Below are 20,484 nucleotides of genomic sequence, written 5' to 3'. Positions count from 1 at the left end.
AGACTTGGAGGATATCAAGTAGCTCGAAATAAAGCTCAAATTGCTCTCCCTGAAGTACGATACCTGGGATTTCACATAAGACGGGGGAGCGCCAGCTTTCAAGCGAGCGAAAGGAGGCTATATGCCAGGTTCCCACCCCAAGCAACCGTAAGCGGCTCAGGGCGTTTCTCGGCATGGCAGGTTTTTGCAGAATATGGATCCCTGAATTTGGACTATGGGCAAAACCACTAGATGACTGTGTAAAAGGGGCAGACCATGACCCCTTTTATTGGACTTCAGAAGCCGACAAAGCATTTAAAATACTAAAAAGGAAACTAATGGAAGCCCCCGCCCTGGGCTTACCGGACCTTTCTAAACCTTTCCAATTGTATATGCATGAACGAAAAGGGATGGCTCTGGGAGCGCTTACTCAGTTGTTGGGGGCGTGGAAACGTCCCGTTGCTTATTTCTCCAAACAGCTTGATCCAGATGCCAAGGGATGGCCAGCGTGTTTACGAGCAGTTGCGGCAACTGCCCCAGTACTTGAGGAAGCTGAAAAGTTAACGCTGGGAGGAGTCGTGCAGGTGTATACCCCTCATATGGTCCAGGCTCTGCTAGACGCGAAGGGGGGTCTCTGGCTCACCCAGGCTCGGGGGGCTCGGTACCAAGCTAAGCTGTTGGAGAGCCCTGAAGTGACTCTGCAGCCCTGCCCCTCCCGCAGCCCGGCTACTCTCGTACCTGGAACGGGAGAACAAGAGCATGGTTGTCTAGACATCACAGATGCACGGTACTCCAGCCGTGCAGACCTACAGGATCAGCCACTGCTGAATGCTGATTGTGAGCGGTACACTGATGGCAGTAGCTGTTGTAGAAGGGCAAAGGAGGGCAGGTTATGCTGTTGGGACCCTCTATGATGTTGTTGAGGCCATGTTGACTCTTCTGGAGCACACGGGGTCTGTGCCAGGGAAAGACCTCATCCTGGACCATTACAGACAGAAAAGATCTGCTCGTTGTAGGTCTCGTCCGAGCTCAATGCAGTTGTGCTCCACAGACGAGTGCAACACCTGTACGCTGTTATATTCTCATGTCAGGCCTTCTTCCAAGTGGTCTGAACTTTAAAACAAGGAAACAATCCCAGCCTGCGCCCTCTCAGGAGTCGTTGTGCGCTCTGCTCACATTGCACAGGTTTCCCTTTGAATGCAGCGTGCTCCCTGCAGCTCCTTGGGGAAGGCAGTATTGCATCCGCATGGCCTGTAACTCAGTTGTGGCAGCAAAGTACAGAGAAACAAGGTACAGAAATGTGCCAGTCATGTCAGCGTTTTGTGTAGCACAAGGGAAATTTGCAGGGAAGCCTTTGAAAGAGTGGTGTTCAAATGAACCTGTCTTTGTAGAGCACGCTCCCTTTAATGTTGCTCTTCCTGTCTTTATTTCTAACCCCATGCTCCTTTTAATTTATCTGCTCCCCTTCTCTTTAATTGGACTCAATCCCATTCTCCTTACAGCACAAGCAAGAGCAACAAATCCAGTTTTAAAGTATTGGGGTGTAACGTATGAGCAATGGTACACACACCCTCCTCCTCCCCTCCACGCCTGCCTTGTCTTTTTTGGTGGAAAGCTCCGGGGGGCTTTCCCCTGCATCCCGACGGCCCCGAGGGTCAGGGCCGTGTGCTGAGCGGTGTCTTCAGGCTACTGGAAACCGTGCCCACGAGAAGCAGACCTGTGTGGCTGTCCCTTGAGAGATTTAAGTTTTATACTGAGTATTTAGCTGCATTTTGCCAGTCTTCCAAATATGACTCTAATTCCAATGACTTATTTTTTCCAAATTTAGGATGTAGGCAGTGAATGATGCCAGGAAGGGAGCTTACATTGTCTACGTGGAGAATAAAAACAAACATTTCTAAGGAAAAGTCAGTCCCCAGCTCCGTAGTTAGGTATAGAAAATCCAGAGCTTGAATGACATTCTCCATAGCTGTTAGGTTAAATCTCAGTATAATAACTGAGAGCACAGGATTAATTACTTTTGTTTTAAGTTTAAGTTAGACGTAGGCATTGCTAACGTCCCTCCTGGCGTGGCTAGTAATGCTGGTGGAGAAGGGAGCGCGGTGTCTCTGCTGGCAACCGTTCGAACGCGGGGGCTGTTCGTTGTCGCAGGGAGAGCGGACGGGGACAAGGTCTCATGTTGCTGGAAATGAGCCCAAATCCTCGAGATGCCTTGGAGTACGGGGACCAAGTTCAAGTGACCAATTTCAAGATAAACACAGCCACGGAGGAGTAGATCTCTTCAGATGTGACATTAAGGTTTAGCTTCTCTCCACTGGCGAACATTGGGAGTCGATTTTTGTTCATTCTCTTCTAACAATTGATTTTAAATGCACGTGCCAAGGATGGGGTTAGGGAGCGGGAGAGCTGTTGTCCTCCCAACGCCTGGTCCAACGCTTGCGGCGTTACATGAGCTCGTTTGCGGCACAGAGGTCCCTTAGGAAAGCGGTGGCCCAATCCAGATGCACACGCTTTAGTCTTTACACCACAAACTCACTTCTCATCTCCCCCAGGTATCCTGGTGTCGGTATTGTCTGTGATTACAAATGCAATGTGTGCATCGGCAGTTCATACAAACCGCTCATTTGTCTTTGTTGCAATCCCTTGCCCTTGATCAACACCTGGCGTGTCTTTCTCGAAATGTCTATAGGATCTGAGACAAAAACCAAACCCCTCCTGAAGTGATAAGAAACCTGGAGGAGGGATTTGGAAGAGAAATACAGAAAGGCTCCTCACTGATTCATTCTGTATTTCCGAAGCAGGGTAAAACCTTCTTGTCTGGGGACACAACGCTCGGCTGCCGTGTTGCACAGGGGGTTGTTGTACGTTCCCCGCTGAAGTCGTGTTGCTCTCGCCTCTCCCTTTTCTCTTCTCCTCTCCCGTGTGCTGAGTTGCTCTGTTCTTGTACGGGAGCTCCCTGCGCCTCTGGTGGGACGGGGGCATATCGATCACATGCACAAATACGCATCTAGAGCCTCCAAATTGTTGCGTAGAGCTGGGGGCATGCTGAGCTAGGACCTCTCCCCAGGACAGACCCCTGGCTGACTTCAGTTCACCGCAGGGAAGCAATGACAACGTCTCTCAGCTGAGGCTCTGCCCCTTCAAGGTAGAGGATCCTCTGTCATTTCCTGATGCTGTCTGGATGGAAAAATTTTTTTTTTTCAAATTGGGCAGGTGCCCAGGGCTGCTTTGGGAAGGCTTACACTGCAGTATAAGGTAAGCCATCAAAGGAATTGCTCCTTGTTGCATAAAAACACAACCGACGGAGCACATGTCTGAGGACAAGTCTCGCGTTGCACCCTTGGTGCTGGTTAACACATCACAGATGAGGATGTTTCTCAGTTCACTGCCGCCTCCTTTCTGAATCTGGCAGATATGTAATAAAAGCAGCAGTATAAAATAGAAAGTGCTTTGCTGTGTAGACATGTGCAGACTTGTTGCTACAAGTGACGGAGCATTTTGGTGCATGTGTCTATATAGTATAGCACCAATAATCTGTGGGGTAGGGGAGGTTGGGGCCAGACACTGTGCTTACCCCAGCAGTGTTTCCTGGGGGAAAAGACATTTTCTGAGGGCGCCTTGAGTCTAATGACTAAAGAAAATAGAGAACCAGTGATGTGTCCTGAGAGAGGCAGCTAGCTGTGTTAGCGTGAAGTCAGACAGACGGCAGGATAGAGATGCCCCTTATAGACTCAGGAGGGCTCAACCCCTGGCCTGTGGGCCAGATCCTGCCCGCAGGCCAAGTCACCCATCCCCACAGGTCCAGTGATTCGGTGATGGGTGAAATTTTGGACTTGTTGGGAGCCCCCGGCAGTAGCAGAGGGAAGTAGGAGACTGGGGCACACGCTCTGGGCACCGACCCCAGGGGCAGGAGGGGAAAAAATCGTAGCGGCTGCACTGCCAGGGGCACCGCTGGGGATGCTGTTCTCCCCTCCCTGCTGCCCCCCACCCCCGGCACCCTGTACCCCGGGCACTCGGGCACCGTGTGACGTGTGCTGGGCCTGGGCCGCATGTGCCGTCCCACCCACGTGAGGCCCGTGGTGCGTGGCCCTGGACTCGCACACCAGAAAGCTTGAGCACCGCCAGACGCACTGAATCCCAGACGCACCAGCTTTCCGGAGCAAGCGCTCAGCTCCTCAGAGGGTAAGAAATGATGTGCAGGGAGCAGGTGTGCAGTGCAGAGGTGTTTATTTTAAATATAAAAGGGAATGGAGTTAGGGAGGGGAAAGGGGGACAGCGCTGAGAGAGGTGAACAAAGTAACCAGGTAAAACCCTGAGGGATGCAGGGGTGTGGAAGTGAAGGATGAGAGTTTGGAGCCGGTCCCTCCCAGCGGGGCGCTGTGCACGGGGGATTGGGAGACGACCCCTGGGCCAGGGCAGCAGCAGGGTCCAGGCGGGAGCAGCTCCTGTGATGGAGACCCCAGCCCCCCCCCACGCCGGGGGCACCCAGGGGCTGGCAGTCGGGCGCGGGGGGGACAGTCTGTGCCACGGGTCGTGGCAGGGACAGGGATTGCCTCAGGGCTGGGCTGGGGCCGGGCACAGGGTCAGGGGAGCCGCGTTGGTGCCCCGAGCATTGAAACCAGGATAGAAGAAAGGGCGCAGGGTCCCGGAGAAGGAGTCAGTGACAGTGAAGAGATGGGACCCGTCGGTCACGTTGTAAAATGAGACCTCGCCCCCCTCGTAGTCCAGGAAAACCCCCACCCGCCTGGGCCGCACGCTCACGGGGAGGAGGGTCAAGGGGGAAGGTGAGGGCCTTGTATCCCCCATCCCGCAGCCACACGGCCCAGTATCCGTTGGGAGGTGCCCATGTGACCTTCCCTTCCTGCGCACAGACTCCCTGCACACGCCCAGGGCCCAGCACGTCTTGTCTCCCACCTCCACCTCCCAGTAGCGCCTCCCGCCCGCGAACCCCTCCGCGCCCAGGACACAGGGACAAGTGTCAAATCTCTCCGGGGTGTCGGGCACATCCTGTCGGGTGTCTCCGAGTCTCACACATCTCCGATCCTCAGACAGGACGAGGTGGGGATGAGCCGTGCCTGGGTCCAGAGTCACGTCCGCTGGGGAGAGAGTCGCGGGTCAGGGCGGGGGCAGGCGGGTCCCGAGATCACGGGGAATTCGCCGCGTCCCAGGAATCGCGGGTCGGTCCGGGCTGGGGAGTCACCGTCGCCCACGGGGAAAGACAGGAAATGGGGGAACAGGACAGGGGGACGTCCCCACCAGCCCCTTCCTCCCCGGGGTATTCCCGGTCTGGGCGCTGGATTCGAGGTGGGGAGGGACATGGGGTGGGGGCAGGGCAGGCCCGGGATGGGGAGGGGCATGCAATGATGTCATCCCAGCAGATCCCCGCCCTGCCCCTCCCCCACACCTACAGGGGCTGCTCTGCCGGGGGGGCAAGAGGAGTGGGCTCCACGCCATGAGCTGGTGTGACAGGCGCTGTGGGGAAGGGGGTGGGGGGGCCGGCAGGGAGGCTGCGGGGGGGGGACGGGCTGGGGGACAGGAGGGAGAAGAGGGGCCCATTGCAGCCTGCCCGGGGGAGGGGTGGCAGGGGGAGCAGAGGGCAGGGCCCGGGGGTCTCTGTGCTCGGGGCCGGGGTCACTCGGTTTGCTGCCTGCCCCCCCCCCACCCCAGGAAGGGCTGCCCTGCCCCAGGGGACCCCATGTCCCCAGCCCTGTGGGCACAGCACTGCAGCCAGGGAAGCCCACAGCCAGCGCCTCCCCAGAGCCAGCCCAGGGCAGGGCCGTGCATGGGGCTGGGCGCAGGGGTGGGGAGGGAAGGGGAAGGGCAGGGGGGCACTGACGGGGGCACTAAGCACCGGAGAACAGGGCCCATTGCTGGTGAGTCTGGGGCAGTCGAGCGGGGAGGGGGCATCTCCCCACCGACTGCCCCAAACCTCTGGGCTCAGCTCACAAGAGACATGTCCCAGGCCCCCCCGCCGTGTGTCTGCTCTAGGGGTCTCCAGCGGAGGACCTGCACTGGGACAAGGACACCCCATGTACAGGGGACCTGGGACACTGCTGGCACCGGGGCCGTCTGCCCCCAGAGCACTGCGCAATCCCAGCCTGGGGCCCAGTTGCCGCACTGCCCCCCCTCCATTGTGCCAGAGGCTGCACGTCCAGATGAAGTTTCCAAACATACGGGAGTGACCTAGGGGCAGAAATCCCAATGGCTCCCAACAGGACCGGGGCTCTGGGGCCTGTGGAAATGCAGCCCCAGCAACAACAGGAGACTCCTGCGGCGCTTGTGCAGGGGGGGCTGGGGAGGACGAGCAGCCTGGGACGGGGTCTGCTCAGAGCACCAGTGGCAGGGGACTGGCCTTGGTGATCTTACCGGTCCCTGCCGGCCCTTCTTCCTGTGACTGTGATTGTGTGCGTGCGAGGAGTGGGACATGCTGGGTTTCATTGCAGAGCCTCTCCCGTTCATGAAGGGCAGCCCAGCTGAGCTCAGCTGCTCCTGGGGCAAGTCCCAGGTCACCTCCAAGCAGCACCTCCTCCGTGGGTCTGGACAGCTCCAGCCTGACCTCTCCTCCCCTCTGTGCACACCTGCTCCTGCCACACCGTGAGCCCAGAGCTTGGCCCAGAGCCCCCAGGAGGGCCTCCACTGTCCCCTGCCCCCACTCTCAGGAAGCAATGCTCCGGGGGAGGTCCAGGCAGGGCTGGGGGTCCCCGTGGGGCTGCAGCTCTTACACCCCACTCTGGATGCAGACTGGCCCAGGACAGGCCCCCCCCACACTCAGCCTGACTCCAGGCTCATCTGAGCCACAGGGGGAAGGTGACAGCTCTGGGCCAGGTAAGTGAGACACCCCGCGTTTCCCTGCCAAGCCCGCACCACTCAGGAAAGCCTCAGGCCCCCTCCGCACCACAGACTGAGCTGGGTCATCAAAGCCTCTTGAAGGACAGATGCATTGACTCTCCCGGTGAAACCAGCTGCTGGGCTGCGGCTCTGTGTGGGCAGGACTGCGCTGGCTGCTGCTTTGCACCATCACGAGCAGAAACAGCTGCCGAGACCAGGCTGGGACCTGCCCGTTGGGTCCGTGCTCGTTGCTGCCTGGAGGGGGCTGGGGGCTGCGGGCGCCTGTCGGCACTCCCAGGGCAAGCCCGTGCCTGGCTGAGGCTGACGTCTGGGCCACCTCCCCATTGCCGCAGGGAAGGGACCGTTCTGCCCCGCTTTGGAGCCAGAGCTGACATGACAGACATGGGGACTGAAAGCCTGAAGGCCTGAGTAAGGGATGCCCGGGCCAGGAGAGAAGTTTCCCGAGGATCTGCATTCAAAGGAAGTGGCAGGGCAGGGACTGAGCTGCATCCAGGGCAGGGAGCGTGTGGAGGGACACAAAGCCCCATATTGCCGGGAGTAGCAAGCAGCAGGTAGGGATGGGCCGGCCATGGGGCTGGAAGAGGAAGCCCAGAGCATCATGCTGTAGGGGCCAAACATCGCTGGAAAAAGCTGGGAATAGGGAGCAGGGAACAGGCTCTTGCTGCCTCATCTGCCTGCACTCGGGGCCTGTGCACAGCCCTGGGAATGGGCAGGATGGCACCAAGGGGATCCCGGGGGTGGTGCTCAGCTCCCTTGGGTACTGCAGGCTGCACCACACTGCAGGGCCCAGGGGCTGAAGGCTGTTGGACACTGGGGGACCTTCCCCATTGCATGGAGAGGCCCAGCTTTCCCTTCAGCCCTTGCCCTTGAGTTAGAGATTAACCCAGAGATTTAACCAGGACACGGTGTGGCAGCCCCTGGGACTGGGGCACACGGAAGAGGATAATCTCAGCACACCGGCACGTTGCTGTCCAGCCCTGATCACGACATTACCTCCTCCCTCCCGCAGCAGGAACAGGGGTCCACCTGCTTGACCATTTCCCTGCTTCCTAGGTCACCTGTCCCCACTGGAGTCACCCAGCCGTGCCCTGCATGGAAATGACAACGGGACTTTTCCCCCTGCCCATCCAGAGACCCTCAGACATGGGCTCAGGAGACGGCTGCAGGACTGCGGAGGCTCTCTGCCAACACGGCAGTCACATCCCCCTGTGCTGTGTGTGCTACCTCCCCAGTGCGCCCAGCACGGCTCTCGCTGCTGCCAATGACCCTGCCATGTGCTGCGGTGTACCTCTGAATTTCCTTAGCATGTCCATCATCCCTGGGATGCTGCACGGGGTCTTCACTTCTGTGGAAACAGCTTTTGCTTCCTGAACCTTCACCTCCTTGCTCCTAAGAGGAAGATATCCCCCATCATCGCTCAGCCCGGTTCTTCCAGGGAGATATTCCTGCCACAGCCCAAGCAGGAATCTCCTGGGAGCGGGAAGGGGAAGATACCGCACCTGGCCAAGGTCCTTTTCACATCCTAGAAAGGGAAACATGAGGGGAACAGTGATTATTTCCTTGCTGGGTGAAACCATCTGCACCAAAGTTCAGTGAGTTCATGACTTCTCTGTTCGATGGGCATCCATTTCTTCACTGTCTGAAAATCCCTCAGTCTGCCTGTCCCTGCTGCACTTGGATGCAGCCAAGGGGCGATGGACCATTTCTTGGCTGTCACCTCTGTCTCAGCATTACATTGCTCTGAACGTGTGCATGGCTACCTCCAGATGTGCTTTCCTGTCCATTTTGGCTGCTGACAGAAATGATTAAAAGATAAACCCAAAACCCTGTGCTTTACTGGAAGAGGCAGCAGGTTAGTTCGACCTCGCTCCACTGCACCTGTATAAATCATGCACTTCAGCAAGGCTTTTTGGTGCTTTAACATAAAGCAGATTCAATCAACTATGAGACATAAGCTCCCAAAAAGCCCCATTGAAGCGCCCAGTCTACGCAGACATTGGGAAGCCAGGTCCAACTAATGTGGTGCCTCGTCTGGGGATGCGCTGGGTTCAGCGCGGGGACACACTGGACTTACAGTACAGCCCTTTTTATGCTCATGTCTGCAAGAAGCCTTCGTGACTAATAACTTGGCACTTCTCCCAAATCAGAATTTCCTCCCGGTACAAACTGGTGGATCTCCAGACTGATGGAAAGTCTCGCCTGAGTCTTGGCCCAGTTTCCACCAGTTGTGGGGTCGGGGCCGAGGGGCTGCTTTGCGCCAGATGGCAGCAGCATTGGGGGCCGCATCAGCAGCGCACGCTCACCTTCAGCAGCTCAGCAGGTGTCTGCCGGCTCTTCTCCTCTATCTCCGAGATCAGCTTGCGCAGGGAGGCGCTTTGCCGGGAGAGTTGGGCTACGTTGGCCTCCAGGCTCCGCAGAGTCTCCCTCTCCTCCTCCTCCAGGCTCTGCAGGAGCCGCTGCTCCTCCTCGCTCACAAAGCGACGCAGCTTCTCACACTCAGACTTGATGCTCTCTCTCTGTCGCTTTACCTTGTCCTTCCAGGACAAGCAGCAAAAACAAGTGTGAGCTGCCATCTCCGCTTTCAGCTTTGCATTGGCAGCGGGAAGGCACGAACTCGGGCTGTGCAGCCCTTTGTCAGTAGCTATACCGTCACCGGATATATGAGACACACATTACATACAGTGATGCACTCTCTGGAGAAAGGGTCACACAATACTTTCACCCCATAGGAAAAGGGCTGATATCCAGAGCAGAGATTTAGGATCTGGGGCCTCTGGAAAGGCCCTGGGGCTTGGAGCAAAACCCAGTGGGCCACGGGTCATCTCTGGCCGATCTGTCGATGTCAGTGCTTTTGTGCCAGGCCTGGGGCTGTCCCTGGGGCGAGACATGCAGGAGGTGCTTCATGCAAAGCACTTGGAGGCTGTGTTGGCCAAGGGAGATGGGTGGGAAGGACCCCAAGAGAGCCCCCTTGGCCAACAGGAGCTCTCTACATAGGACACAGGCTCCTCTGCCAGGGGCTTTTCCCTTCCAGGGTGGGGAAAGTGGAAGATCCTAAAATGACTGCCCAAGAACCAGGAAAAGCACAGAAGAGACACGTGAGGAAGGGGCTGCAGGGCTGAAGAAGGAGCCCGCGCCAATCCCACAAAACATGAACTCTGCCCCGGTGAGCGCTGCCCCGGGCTGGGGAGCCTTGAAGCCCCTGTGCACGGGCCCAGGGCAGGGGAACACGCACTGCCTCCCCTTGGCCTTGGGGTGGGGAAGAGCAAACTCCAGAGCCCCTTTCCCTTCGTGCGGGGGCACCGGGGGTGAGAGAGCACAGGGCTCCCTTCCCCGCAGGGCAGGGTAATGCCGAGTGTCCAGCCTGCCTGCCCCCGGGCACCGCAGGAAGGGCTCTGCACCACTCCTCCTCTGCCTCAGCGATGCCCATCGTGACACGAGGCTTTCAGACTTCAGGGAAGCGCTAGAAGAATCTCAGAAACTGAAACACTGATGTGAAGGAAATCCTGCTGCGGTGCCCACAGCCCTGGGGCAGCTGGGAAAGGCAGAGACATGGGCTTCGGGGTGTGCAGAGAGTGCAGCAGCTCTGGGAGCAAACACGGCTCCAGTTTGCAGAGTGTGGCCCATTTTATGGGAGGTAAAGTATGTCATCCAGGCCAGCAGCAGTGGCTCGGTACCACCCCTGGGAGAGTGGCAAGGAAGGGTTAAGCTGCCAGCACCTCAGCCCAGCCTGGTCCCAGCTCTCCCCCAGACCGCAGCATCCCCTGATGTTGAGGAAGAGCTCCCTCCATGACACACAGCCCCTCGGGGGCAAATCTTGCAGCTCCCCCACCCCTCACTGCCGGCTCTGCCACGGGAACGAGCTCTCGAGGAGCACAGACTGGCACCTGCCTTCCATGCCGTGGTGGTGTCCTTCTCCTTGGCCTCCATCGCCAGCGCTCTCTCCAGCCCCTTCCTCAGAGGATCCAGGGCCCGCCGGAGCTGCACCTGGCAGGAGAAGCATCAGCTCCTTATTCCTGACCCTGACACGTGTCGGGACAAGGGGGGTTTGATACGGGAGCAGTAAATGTGCAGGGAAAGCAAGCAGCAGAAGCAGCCGTGTGTGGGCTTGCTGGCCAGCCCCCTCCCCGCTCCCCTCGACCCCTCGTTGCAGGCGCTGGCTCAGGGGCGCTGGCACCGGGTACAAGCAGCAGCTGGAGGGGAGAAGGCACCGCCGTGTTGCTCTGCAGACACTTCATGAGCAGGCAAAAAACCTTCTGTTTTTATCAGCAAAAAATGGCTCAACATCTCCCTCCAGCACCAGCAACATCTCCCTCCAGCTGCTGCCCCTCGACAGATGTGCATTTCCCACAATGCCCTGCTCACCCACTCATCCTGATGCCGCTGCATCAAACAGGCTGGGCCAAGCAGCTCATTCAGAAACGTGCCCGAGGTGTCTGACCCTGGGGCTCGTGCCCGCCCCTGGCATGCACAGCTTCTCACTTCGCTTGGGCCAGTTTGGGAAACAGGCTGGGTTACTGCTGGGGCAGGAGGGGTGGGCGGCTGGAAGGGGGCAGGTCTGCAGCACACAGGCTTTGCCCTGGACCAAGGGCTGTTGCATTTCCTACACCTGCTCCATCTCCACATTTCCTCTGGTCTCCTCCAGACACTTGTTCCACACCAGGGCCCGGCCCCTCTGACAGAGCCGGCTCCCATCCCTGTGCCAGGCACGAAACATTGGCAGGGCAGGGTCCGAGGGCAGACCTACTCGGAAAAGCCCAGTGGGGCTGTGTGGGCACCGGAGCACCCAGAAAAAGGGTCCATGTGCTGTCGGGGACAAAGGAGCAGTTCCCTGTTGCACGGAGTCATGCATGGAGGCAGCCAGCTCTTCTCGGTCCCCGAGAGCTCCTGTGGGCTCAAAAACAAGGACCCGGTGTGGCAGAAAGCCACCTTGGTTTCTCCCCAAAATCTCTGCCCTGTGACACTGTGACTAAAATCTCTGAGCTGCAACCATTTGATCAGGGTGGGCCTGTCTCTTTAGGTCACCTGAGCTGGCTGCACTCCTGAGGGAGGGGGAACCTGCTCCCCCTGCCTATGTGACTGGCATCAATTACCTGGGTGAGGGGCATCTACCTGGGGAGCTGGAATCTGCCCGGTAACAGGTGAGGTATTACAAATTGGTTGGCTGACAGCCAGCTGGGGCTGACCTCCACTGGCCCAGGTGAATGAGGTCACAGGAGCTATATAAGTTAGGATGGGTGAGGAGGCGATCTCTCCCTTCAGCCATGAGGTGAGGCAGCAGCCAAGCAGGGGACACAGAGAAGCCTTACCATCTGAAACTAGCTCTTTCTCACCCCAAAACTCAAGAGCTAGAAACCGCCTGCTTTCAGAGGGGAATTGCACCGCCCTTTGGAAGATGCTTGTGAGTAAGCTACTCAATCGGATTAGATATTTAGCTGGCAGTAACTCAGATGCGTGATCAAAAGGCTACCTCAGCCCCACTGTTTGCTCTCTAGGATTTCTAAGATATTGCTCAACCCTGTACCCTAGTTTCCCCTACCCCCTGTAATCAATAAAGTTCTCCTTTTTGACTGGTGTGGGAGACTTATTGAGGGGTGGGTCTAAATTACGCCTAAGAGACCCCTTAGGTCTGTGGACTAAGGGAGACTTTACTTTTTGCCCCCTGACTTGGGGAAGTGCCCCCTGTACCGGGTCGAGTACCTGTAGGACTATTAGGCCTGTGTTTCCCCGAGGACACAGGGCCGAGACAGTCCCTTCTCGGGGTTGTGGCGGCGACATTACCCCCAGACTAGCGAGTGTGCTCCAGGAGAGGGGTCGGCCAAGCATAAGGCGCCCCCAGGCAGGCACTCGGAGCCTGGCAGGCGGGCGGGCGCAGGGAGGTGGGCGGCTCAACGCAGGAGCGCCCCCTACTGGCCCGCCACACCCGGCACACACTACACCTGGTGTCGGGAATGCATGGCTGGTTTTGGAAATGCTGTGTGCCGCACGTGGGGATTCAGAGCACAAAATTAGAGAAAAAAAGCAGGACAATTAATGTAATTATCATGAAGGATGAAGACTTATACATTCAGCAATAACTAACTGAACTTTGGTGAACCGAGGGAGGCTGGTGTGTTCATTGATGATGAAGTGCTCAGCCACGGATTGGGTGGGACTGTGGAATTCATGGATATTAATTCATTTTGGGGGGAATCAAGGGAGGCTGGTGACTAATCATGAATTAACCTCGTGCGGATTAAGTGAAGCAGGGGGAGTCGGTGACAACCACTTGATCTTCTGTTGTACGAATCGGGGAGTGTTGAAGTCACTGATAAGTACTCGTGATGCCGTGCACCATGAGACACTGTGACTTCTGGCTTGGGGCAGCAGAGCGAGTGGCAATTGCCGACTGAGGGCTTCAGGATCCCAGGGGTAAGGCTACACATTTGCACACTTGGCCAGGAGTAGGAAGGAGCAGGATGTAGGGGTGGAAAGAGGCTTGTGAGGAGGACCGTCCTCATCCAGGTGGATCTTAGCTCTCCTCTTACCATCCCCTTATCATCTGACCTCTCTTCAATTTTCTTAACAACAAGGCATGGCAGGGGAGATGTAAGGGAACTGGAGGTGGAGACCTGGACAAGAGAGGCGGTGGCTGCCACATGCTCCTACCAGAGGATGCTTTGTCACCCCCTTGCCCCCACAGTCCTTCACTTCCTTTGACCTGCAGCATCCCACACAACACTCCCCCAACCTCCCCGGGCTCTTCTTAGGCTGAAATGCAGCATTTGGACTGCTCAGTTAATTCAAGCAGTGAGGGCTGGCATCTAGTCTAGGGGACTGTAGTCCAGAGATTTTTTTCTGGGAAAGGGAGAGAAAAGCATTCCCAACTCTGGAGTAATGTGGATTTGGAGGCTCTGGCATCCACTCTCTGTGATCAGCCAAAACCTTTCCAGCAGGACAATCCCAGGGTATGGAGACTGATTCCTTAAACCTCAGCACTCCTGCAGCCATTCAGTGCGAATCTGGGCCCATTGGCAACACCTCCCAACTTAGTGTCAACCACAGACTTTATGAGCGCAGCTCAAGTCCAGTAACAAGGTCACAGACAGGATTAGGCCCCTGCCCTGCCCACCCCAGGGCCCTCCCCGCGCCTCCGGCTCCAGCCACATCGCTCCCATCTACACAGACCGTGCTGCCGTCTCCCTCCGAGACAGCTCCCGAGCTGCCGCACAGCGCAGCCATGACCCCTGTCCCCTCCCGTTTGGCCAGTTATATCCCATGAGACTCTATGAAACACTTCATTTAATCTAGAAAATGACCATACTTTTTCACATACAACACAGCCTTTCCCCTCAAAACCAGCTGCTGGAAATTGTAGTCTGCATTATATGTGAGAAATGTGGTAAGAAGAGTTTCTGCTGAGCAAAAGTGAAAGTCAGATCTGCACTGGGGCAGAAGAGGGAGCAGTCTCTGCTCCCAGGCTGCTGCTCCTCTGTTGCTTGCTACAGAAAAAGCTCTTTTATCTTCATTCTGCCTTTCAAAACCAAGTTGTGTCATATTCTCAGCTGCATTGTATGGAGAAAATACTATTTTCCCTCTGCGTTGCCCTGCTCAGTTTGTTCTGGGGGCTGAGCTGAGGTAAAAGGCCAGGGATTGCCCTAAAGTGGGAAGCCACATGCTGGGCAGGGATCCCAGGGGCTGGGACACACGGCAAGACAGGGCCAAGGGGCCCAGAGACCTGAAACAGAGGGCTGAGGCCAAGAAAGGTGGGGGCTCAGCACAGGACCTGCCCCGAGGGCAGCTGTGACACCCTGTAGCCACCTTAGACCAGCCCTCGTAGCTAACTTTGCTAGGCTTGCTAAGCTGGGCTTAGCTTTTTTCTTTTCCTCCTGTAGGAAGAAAGCACCCCAAAATCCCACAGTGGGTTAAGCAACCCAAGATCTGCAGGGTCTGTGTACCCGGGGTGGCGCAGAGCCCTACCAAAGACCTGAGTCCGGGTGGTAGCAGCGGTTACCCCAGGCTTGTGACTGGGCTCCAGGAAGTGGGGCGACTGGACTTAGGTGCCGCAGGGGAGAGATTCAGAGCGTGGTTTTCGGTCAGGTGCAGTGAGGTGGGAGGCTCAGCACAGGAGCAACCCAGACTGGCCCACCACCGTTAACTAATTTTATCTCTTGGGGCAAATCAGTTCTGAATTCTGTCAGCGAAGCAGAGCTCAATCACTCCAGTCTGTGCTGCACGACCACCGGCAAGTACCCGTACCCTCCCTTGCGGACACTTCAGCTCGGGACTTCAGGTACTGCCCGGTACACGGCAGGCATCCTCTGTGCAAGCCACAAGCCCAGAGGCCTTGGAGTCCAGATGCCCACTAATTTCACTCCACCAAAAGGCTGAAGGAGCAAGCTAAAGGGAAGCCCAGGAGCTGTACCCTATGAACGTACGTTTTGTAGCCAAGGCCCTGCATCGGGAGGCATTTCCAGACTCTCTCAGGGTCAGCTTGCCTGCAGTGCAAGCAATAGACCTTCAACTCAGCTGCAATAAGTCATTCAAGACCAATCAGAAGGAGATTGCCCTTTCCTGGTAAGTACAGCCACCTGAGCTGAAACCAGTCATGGTATCTCTCCTGCCAGTGAGTTTTGTTCTGTTTCTTTGTTTAAAGCCATTTTTCACGTTCCACCCCAAATCAGCCAAATCAAGTCCAAATCCATGAGTCAGCCCAGAACCACATGGGGCCCTACAGTGGGCAAACGTCCTCCACCCCCACGAGGGGCCCCAGGTATTTCCAAAGTCTTCTGACAGGCAGCCTTTGTGCAGGTGGAAGCCCCCAAGTTTCGCCTGCCCTCGGCCATATGGGTGCGGAAGCAAGTTCGGGAGTAGCCTCCCATTTCCATAAAGTGGGCTTGAAGCCCCAACGCCTCGACAAGTACTAAGCCACGCCAGGGGAACAGACATCCCCAGGAACACTTAAGGAAAACTGCATGCTTGGACCCGAACACACGGTGTTGCCCTGCCAGGTAAGTGTGTGTCTGTGCAATGGGCTCTCTGGGGCCAGAGGTGGCACCTACCTGGTAATCGTCGGCAGCCTCCTCGATGGGGAGCACTGTGTGACCGCGGTGAGCCTGGGACTGCATGCAGATCACACAGATGGCTTCCCTGTCCTCCTCACAGAAGAGCTTGAGTTTCTCCTCATGCTTCACACACTGATTCTCCATCTTCTCCTTTCCTGGCTTCAGACTCTGCTCTTTAATCTTCTCCACCAGACTTTTGAGCTGCGTGTTGAGCCGGAAGCTCCCAATCTGGAACTCTGCTCTGCAGCTGAGACAGGGGACAGCGTCGCCTGAGCCACGGACACGGTCCTCACAGTATCGGGTGATGCAGGCTCGGCAGAAGTTGTGCCCACACCCGATGGTCACCGGCTCCTGCAGGAGGTCCAGGCAGATGGAGCAGGCGGCCTCTTCATCCATGTCCTGTCCTGGAGGGTCTGAGGCTGCACGGCCCCGGCTTCTGCTGATTCTTCTTCCTGCTCCGTGCAGGCTGGGCTCGTCCTGGGTGGTGCCTCCCTCAGCCCAGCAGGTGATCTCCTGCAAGTCAGCTTCTAGCAAGAGAGAGGAGGGGCCACGGGGCCAAAGGGAAAGTAAATGGAAGAATTAACCTGAGCGGAGAGAAAGGAGGGGTGAGGGCAAGGGAGCAATAGAAGCAGGGAGGAGGATGGCTGGGGAGACAGGGTGTTCACAGGCAGGGGAGCAGAGATGAGAAACCCCCCAACTCTCAAACACATAGGAAACAGTGCACCCCAGCAGTGCGCTCTGCAGTGTGCCTTCACCATAGTGCAGGATTTTAAAAATGTCAGTTCATTTTGGAGGGGAATACTTAGGACTAACAAGGACAGAGGATGATCACAGGTTCTCATCAGGCCCGTGGCAGAGGGAGCTGCTGAAACACCAGAGTCCCTTGGAGCCATCGTGACACTAACGGGGTCCAGCAGCCTTCCCAGGCATTACAGAGACCTGGGTCCAGCACCCAGACAAGGGAAGTGAGCCCAGACCCCGAGCCTTTGGGCAGGAACCAGCCTGTCACAGGGCTGTCCCCTTCATTTCTCCCCTGTCAACCCCTGAATAGCTGTCCTCTCCTTATGGGACCTATGTCAGCTGTGATGCTGCTGACCTGAAAGCATCTGTTATCACCCCGGGTGCACCCCAGCTCTGTGGAAGGGGGGCTAGCTGATAGCCCCTAGGAGCAGGAGCAGGAGCAGGGCTTAGCAATCCCAGCACGGGTGCCAGTGTGCAGCACATTATGGTATTTTTCTGGGCACATGTGTCTCAGGTCAGACAGCAGGGAAAGGGCTGGGTCTGCGCTGGCACAACAAGGATTAAGCCCATGACGGCTCCCCTGCCATCTACCCCAGCACATCAGCCTCTCACAAGTAGAGGTTGTGGATGTTTCTGGCACTCTGGCCAAAAACATTGCTGACCCCTGCGCTAGACAGAGAGCAGCTTTCTGCAGCTGGACAAGCCAGCCACTGGGGCACACGAGGCTCAGGGGTCTCACACCCGCCATGCACTCGGAGGCAGCAGGTGCCCAGAGAAGGAGGGAAGCTTTTGCGGTCCCGTTACTGCAAGGAAAGCTAAAGTGTGAACTTGGTGTCAGGTCCTCCCCCACGGTACCTGGCTGGGCATGGTGACTGCCCTGTGTGTGCCCTAACCGCAACGTAGGTGCAAAGGAGCTTGCTCCATGTTCATGGATGCACTGACAGCTCACAGCACAGCTTTCTCCTCTGTCTCCCTTTCTGTTTCTGCGCAAAGGGACTGCTGAGCAGGTCACCTGCCAGCAAGTATGCAGGGAGTAACAGGCCTTGGATTGATAGGAGTGAGTTTTTGATGAAACTTCTCTGCCTTTATTCCTTCTGGGTCTAAGGTCCATGGTCCATCCCTTTCCTAGATTCCAGATGGTGAGTTCAGTGGTAAATGTGGCCAACTCAAGCCACAAGATCAAAGGTGCTTTTTTATCAGTTCAATAATGAGATCATAGTTCATTGCCAAGAAAAGATGGTGCAAGAAAATGAGAGGGAAATACATTATATAAATATTATATATTATTAAAAGACGATAGAATACTACCCAATTGCCCATCAGGAATGCTGGACTTCAAAGGAGTGATCACATGGCCGGCCCCGAAGCGTGGCCCTGCCTCTGCCCTTTCTGTTGTCCCCACAGCCAAGCCACAGCCCCCCCAGCCTTGCTGCTGCCCTTCACTCCCAACCCCCTGAACCCAGCCCTGCCGCTGCCCCTCGCTCACTAAACTGCAGTACCCTGCCCCCTGGGCCATGATGGTGCCCCTCACTCCTGACCTGCAGCCCCCTGCACTGCCAACCCACAGTCCCCTGTCCCCCCTCACTCCCACCCCACAGCCCCCTGCCCCCACCAGCCCTGCCAGAGGGGCCCCAGTAGCGTAAGTAAAAATAAACTTTCTGTATAACCAAGACGCGTTAAACTTCCTGACTCCTCTCGCTTACCCATCTACCTAATTACCTTACCCCACCCGCATCCAGCCAGTCGTGCTGACCCAGGCTCGCAGGTCAAGGGTGCACGGGTCCTCGGATGTGACATGGCGTCACGAACAGGATCCAGGGGAGGCGAAATGGAGTCAGAGTTGATCCGCCACTGCCCGTGGCGTGCAGGAGACCGCGATTCTGCAAGTTCAGACGATCTGTGGGCACACATCGCTTACCACCAAGCAGATGGTCTCGCTAACTCATTAATCACCGGATATATGTCTCTTGCCGGAGATAAAGGGGGCAGGGAACGGGCCATTCAGTTGGCACCGAGCTCCTTCGGATGCTTTATGAGCCCGAAAGGAGTCACCTTCCGGCCCAGAGATGAGATCGGGAACTTGTCTCTGGCGCAAGTGAAACCTGACCGCACGGTGAACCCGACACCCGCCCAAGAGTTTGCTCGCTGCATCCGGCATGTACGGGAAGGGGGAGAGGACACCCCTCCCGATAAGTTTAACTGTCCAAATTTGTCTCCTGATTCACGCGCACACGAACCGTTAACGCGGCTCCGTGAAACTCTGGAATTAGAGGGTCGTACGGTGACAAAGTGGACTGGTCCCAAATGGGACTAGGGGAAAACGATTAATGTCTTGCTCCGTACTGTGCCTATCTTGCTGCGTGAGGTTGCGAACTTCAACTCACAGCTGAGTACTGCCGGTAAGCATGCTGAGGAACTGGTGAGAAAAAGCAGCGCTTCACCACCGCCCAAAGATGGCGCCGAGCAAAAGCAGAAGTCACAATTAGAAAACAGCGCTGAACAAAAGGGGAAGCCAATGCCCGAAAATGGCGTCGAGAACAAACAGCCACGCTCTGAAACTGGTGCCGAGCAGAAGAGGAAGCTGTACCCAAGCCTGGAGGAACTGACGGCGAACCACGAGACGTCATCGAACAAAGCCACACCTACCGCTGGGCAGGGCTATCCTCCTGTCACCGCCTCACTGACGAAGAGCGATCTGATGTCACCAGATGTGATCACACCTACCCCTTGGCCGGGTCGTCCTCCTACTCCACCTACCCTAGCAGCCGCACCGCCCCCTCCGTATCCAGAGGAGCCTGATGGTACATGGTTAATTAAAAGCAGAAGTAAAGCTAATGAAAGGGAACTTGTAACTTCAGCTCTCCCTGTCAGCGTAGTATACAAGTTAATTGGACTGCCGGCCAAAACCATTCCCTAACAGAGCCAAAAATGCAACACAATATATGCATGTTATGTAGTATTCTTCATGCATTATGGCCTCAGTGTCCTACTTATGATCCGCTGAATCCCAAGGAAAAAAACCATCCAGGCCACAATAACAGTCTGCACCAGAACTTGAGCAAAAATGAGTGATCTTCGCAAGGAAGCGGGACTCCAACCCGACGAAACCCCCATTCTTTGGATGGGCCGCCTTGTAATAGAAGCAGCAAACTAACTCATCGATGCAGAGGAAGCTATTCACCTCGTTCCAAACACAGCCTGGAGTAGAGCAATACTTACAGATCTGCAATCCGTAACAGCAAAAGACCAATGGCCACTAGCGTTGCCAGCCTTGGTAGTGGACGCAATTATGAGAAAAACGCATGTCTGGCATGATGGCGGTTCCAGACAACCTAATGCCGTCCATTTAATCCATGCCGCGATTGGAGCGTCTTATGCCCAATGGAATCCAGTTATGAATCCTTTGAACTTAACAATATTACAGCAAGCTATAGCGTGGCCCCACCGTTACCTAGAAAACCCAGGCCAAGTTGTTCGCCCTGGACAGTATCTGAACACGTATTGGGTCATCAAGAATGCCGACGGCCCTACAGAACCCCTGCACCTTTTAGCACATCACAATTGTTTATCTAGGCGCGCTGAGCAAAAAGTTACATGAATTATGTAATATTCTTGATACTGCTGTTTTTGCTATCTTTTGTAGGTAAACACCATGAGAAAAATTGTGACCCTCGTCATATGCTGTGTCGTGTATTCCGTCTCGTGTATGCTTCAACACAACCCATTTTAACGCTGTTGGCTGTTTCTACCACCGAATGTAATCACTTTCAAGAAACCAAAAACTCAATGATAGACTACCGACTCGGCAAAAAGGTCAAAAGGTTAACATAACATATTTCGTCATTATAGTTCCGTATCCCCCCCCCCCAGCCTA

The 20,484-nt window shown here is 56.2% G+C and overlaps 2 protein-coding genes across 2 annotated transcripts in view; one reads left to right on the top strand and one right to left on the bottom strand.

The window, feature by feature from the left end:
* Positions 1–1,825, top strand: part of LOC149875466 (zinc finger protein RFP-like) — a 40,637-nt gene extending 38,812 nt beyond the window's left edge. The window contains exon 8 of the mRNA XM_090054697.1: positions 1,808–1,825. Within this exon, the coding sequence (XP_089910823.1) occupies positions 1,808–1,825 (18 nt within the window). The remainder of the gene's footprint in view (positions 1–1,807) is intronic.
* On the bottom strand, positions 934–16,504 carry LOC149875465 (E3 ubiquitin-protein ligase TRIM39-like). Its single transcript, XM_090030838.1, is given in 8 exon segments — positions 934–4,746; positions 4,748–4,833; positions 4,836–5,075; positions 8,117–8,217; positions 8,328–8,350; positions 9,132–9,362; positions 10,717–10,812; positions 15,867–16,504. Coding segments are annotated over 8 exon segments (1,389 nt in total). The 5' UTR covers positions 16,266–16,504; the 3' UTR covers positions 934–4,533.
* Between the last annotated feature and the right edge of the window lie 3,980 nt (positions 16,505–20,484).

Source organism: Crocodylus siamensis, chromosome 1, assembly GCF_052110815.1.
Source record: "Crocodylus siamensis isolate JL-2025a chromosome 1, ASM5211081v1, whole genome shotgun sequence".
Classification (NCBI taxonomy): Eukaryota; Metazoa; Chordata; order Crocodylia; family Crocodylidae; genus Crocodylus; species Crocodylus siamensis.
This window is presented reverse-complemented; position numbering and strand designations above follow the sequence as displayed.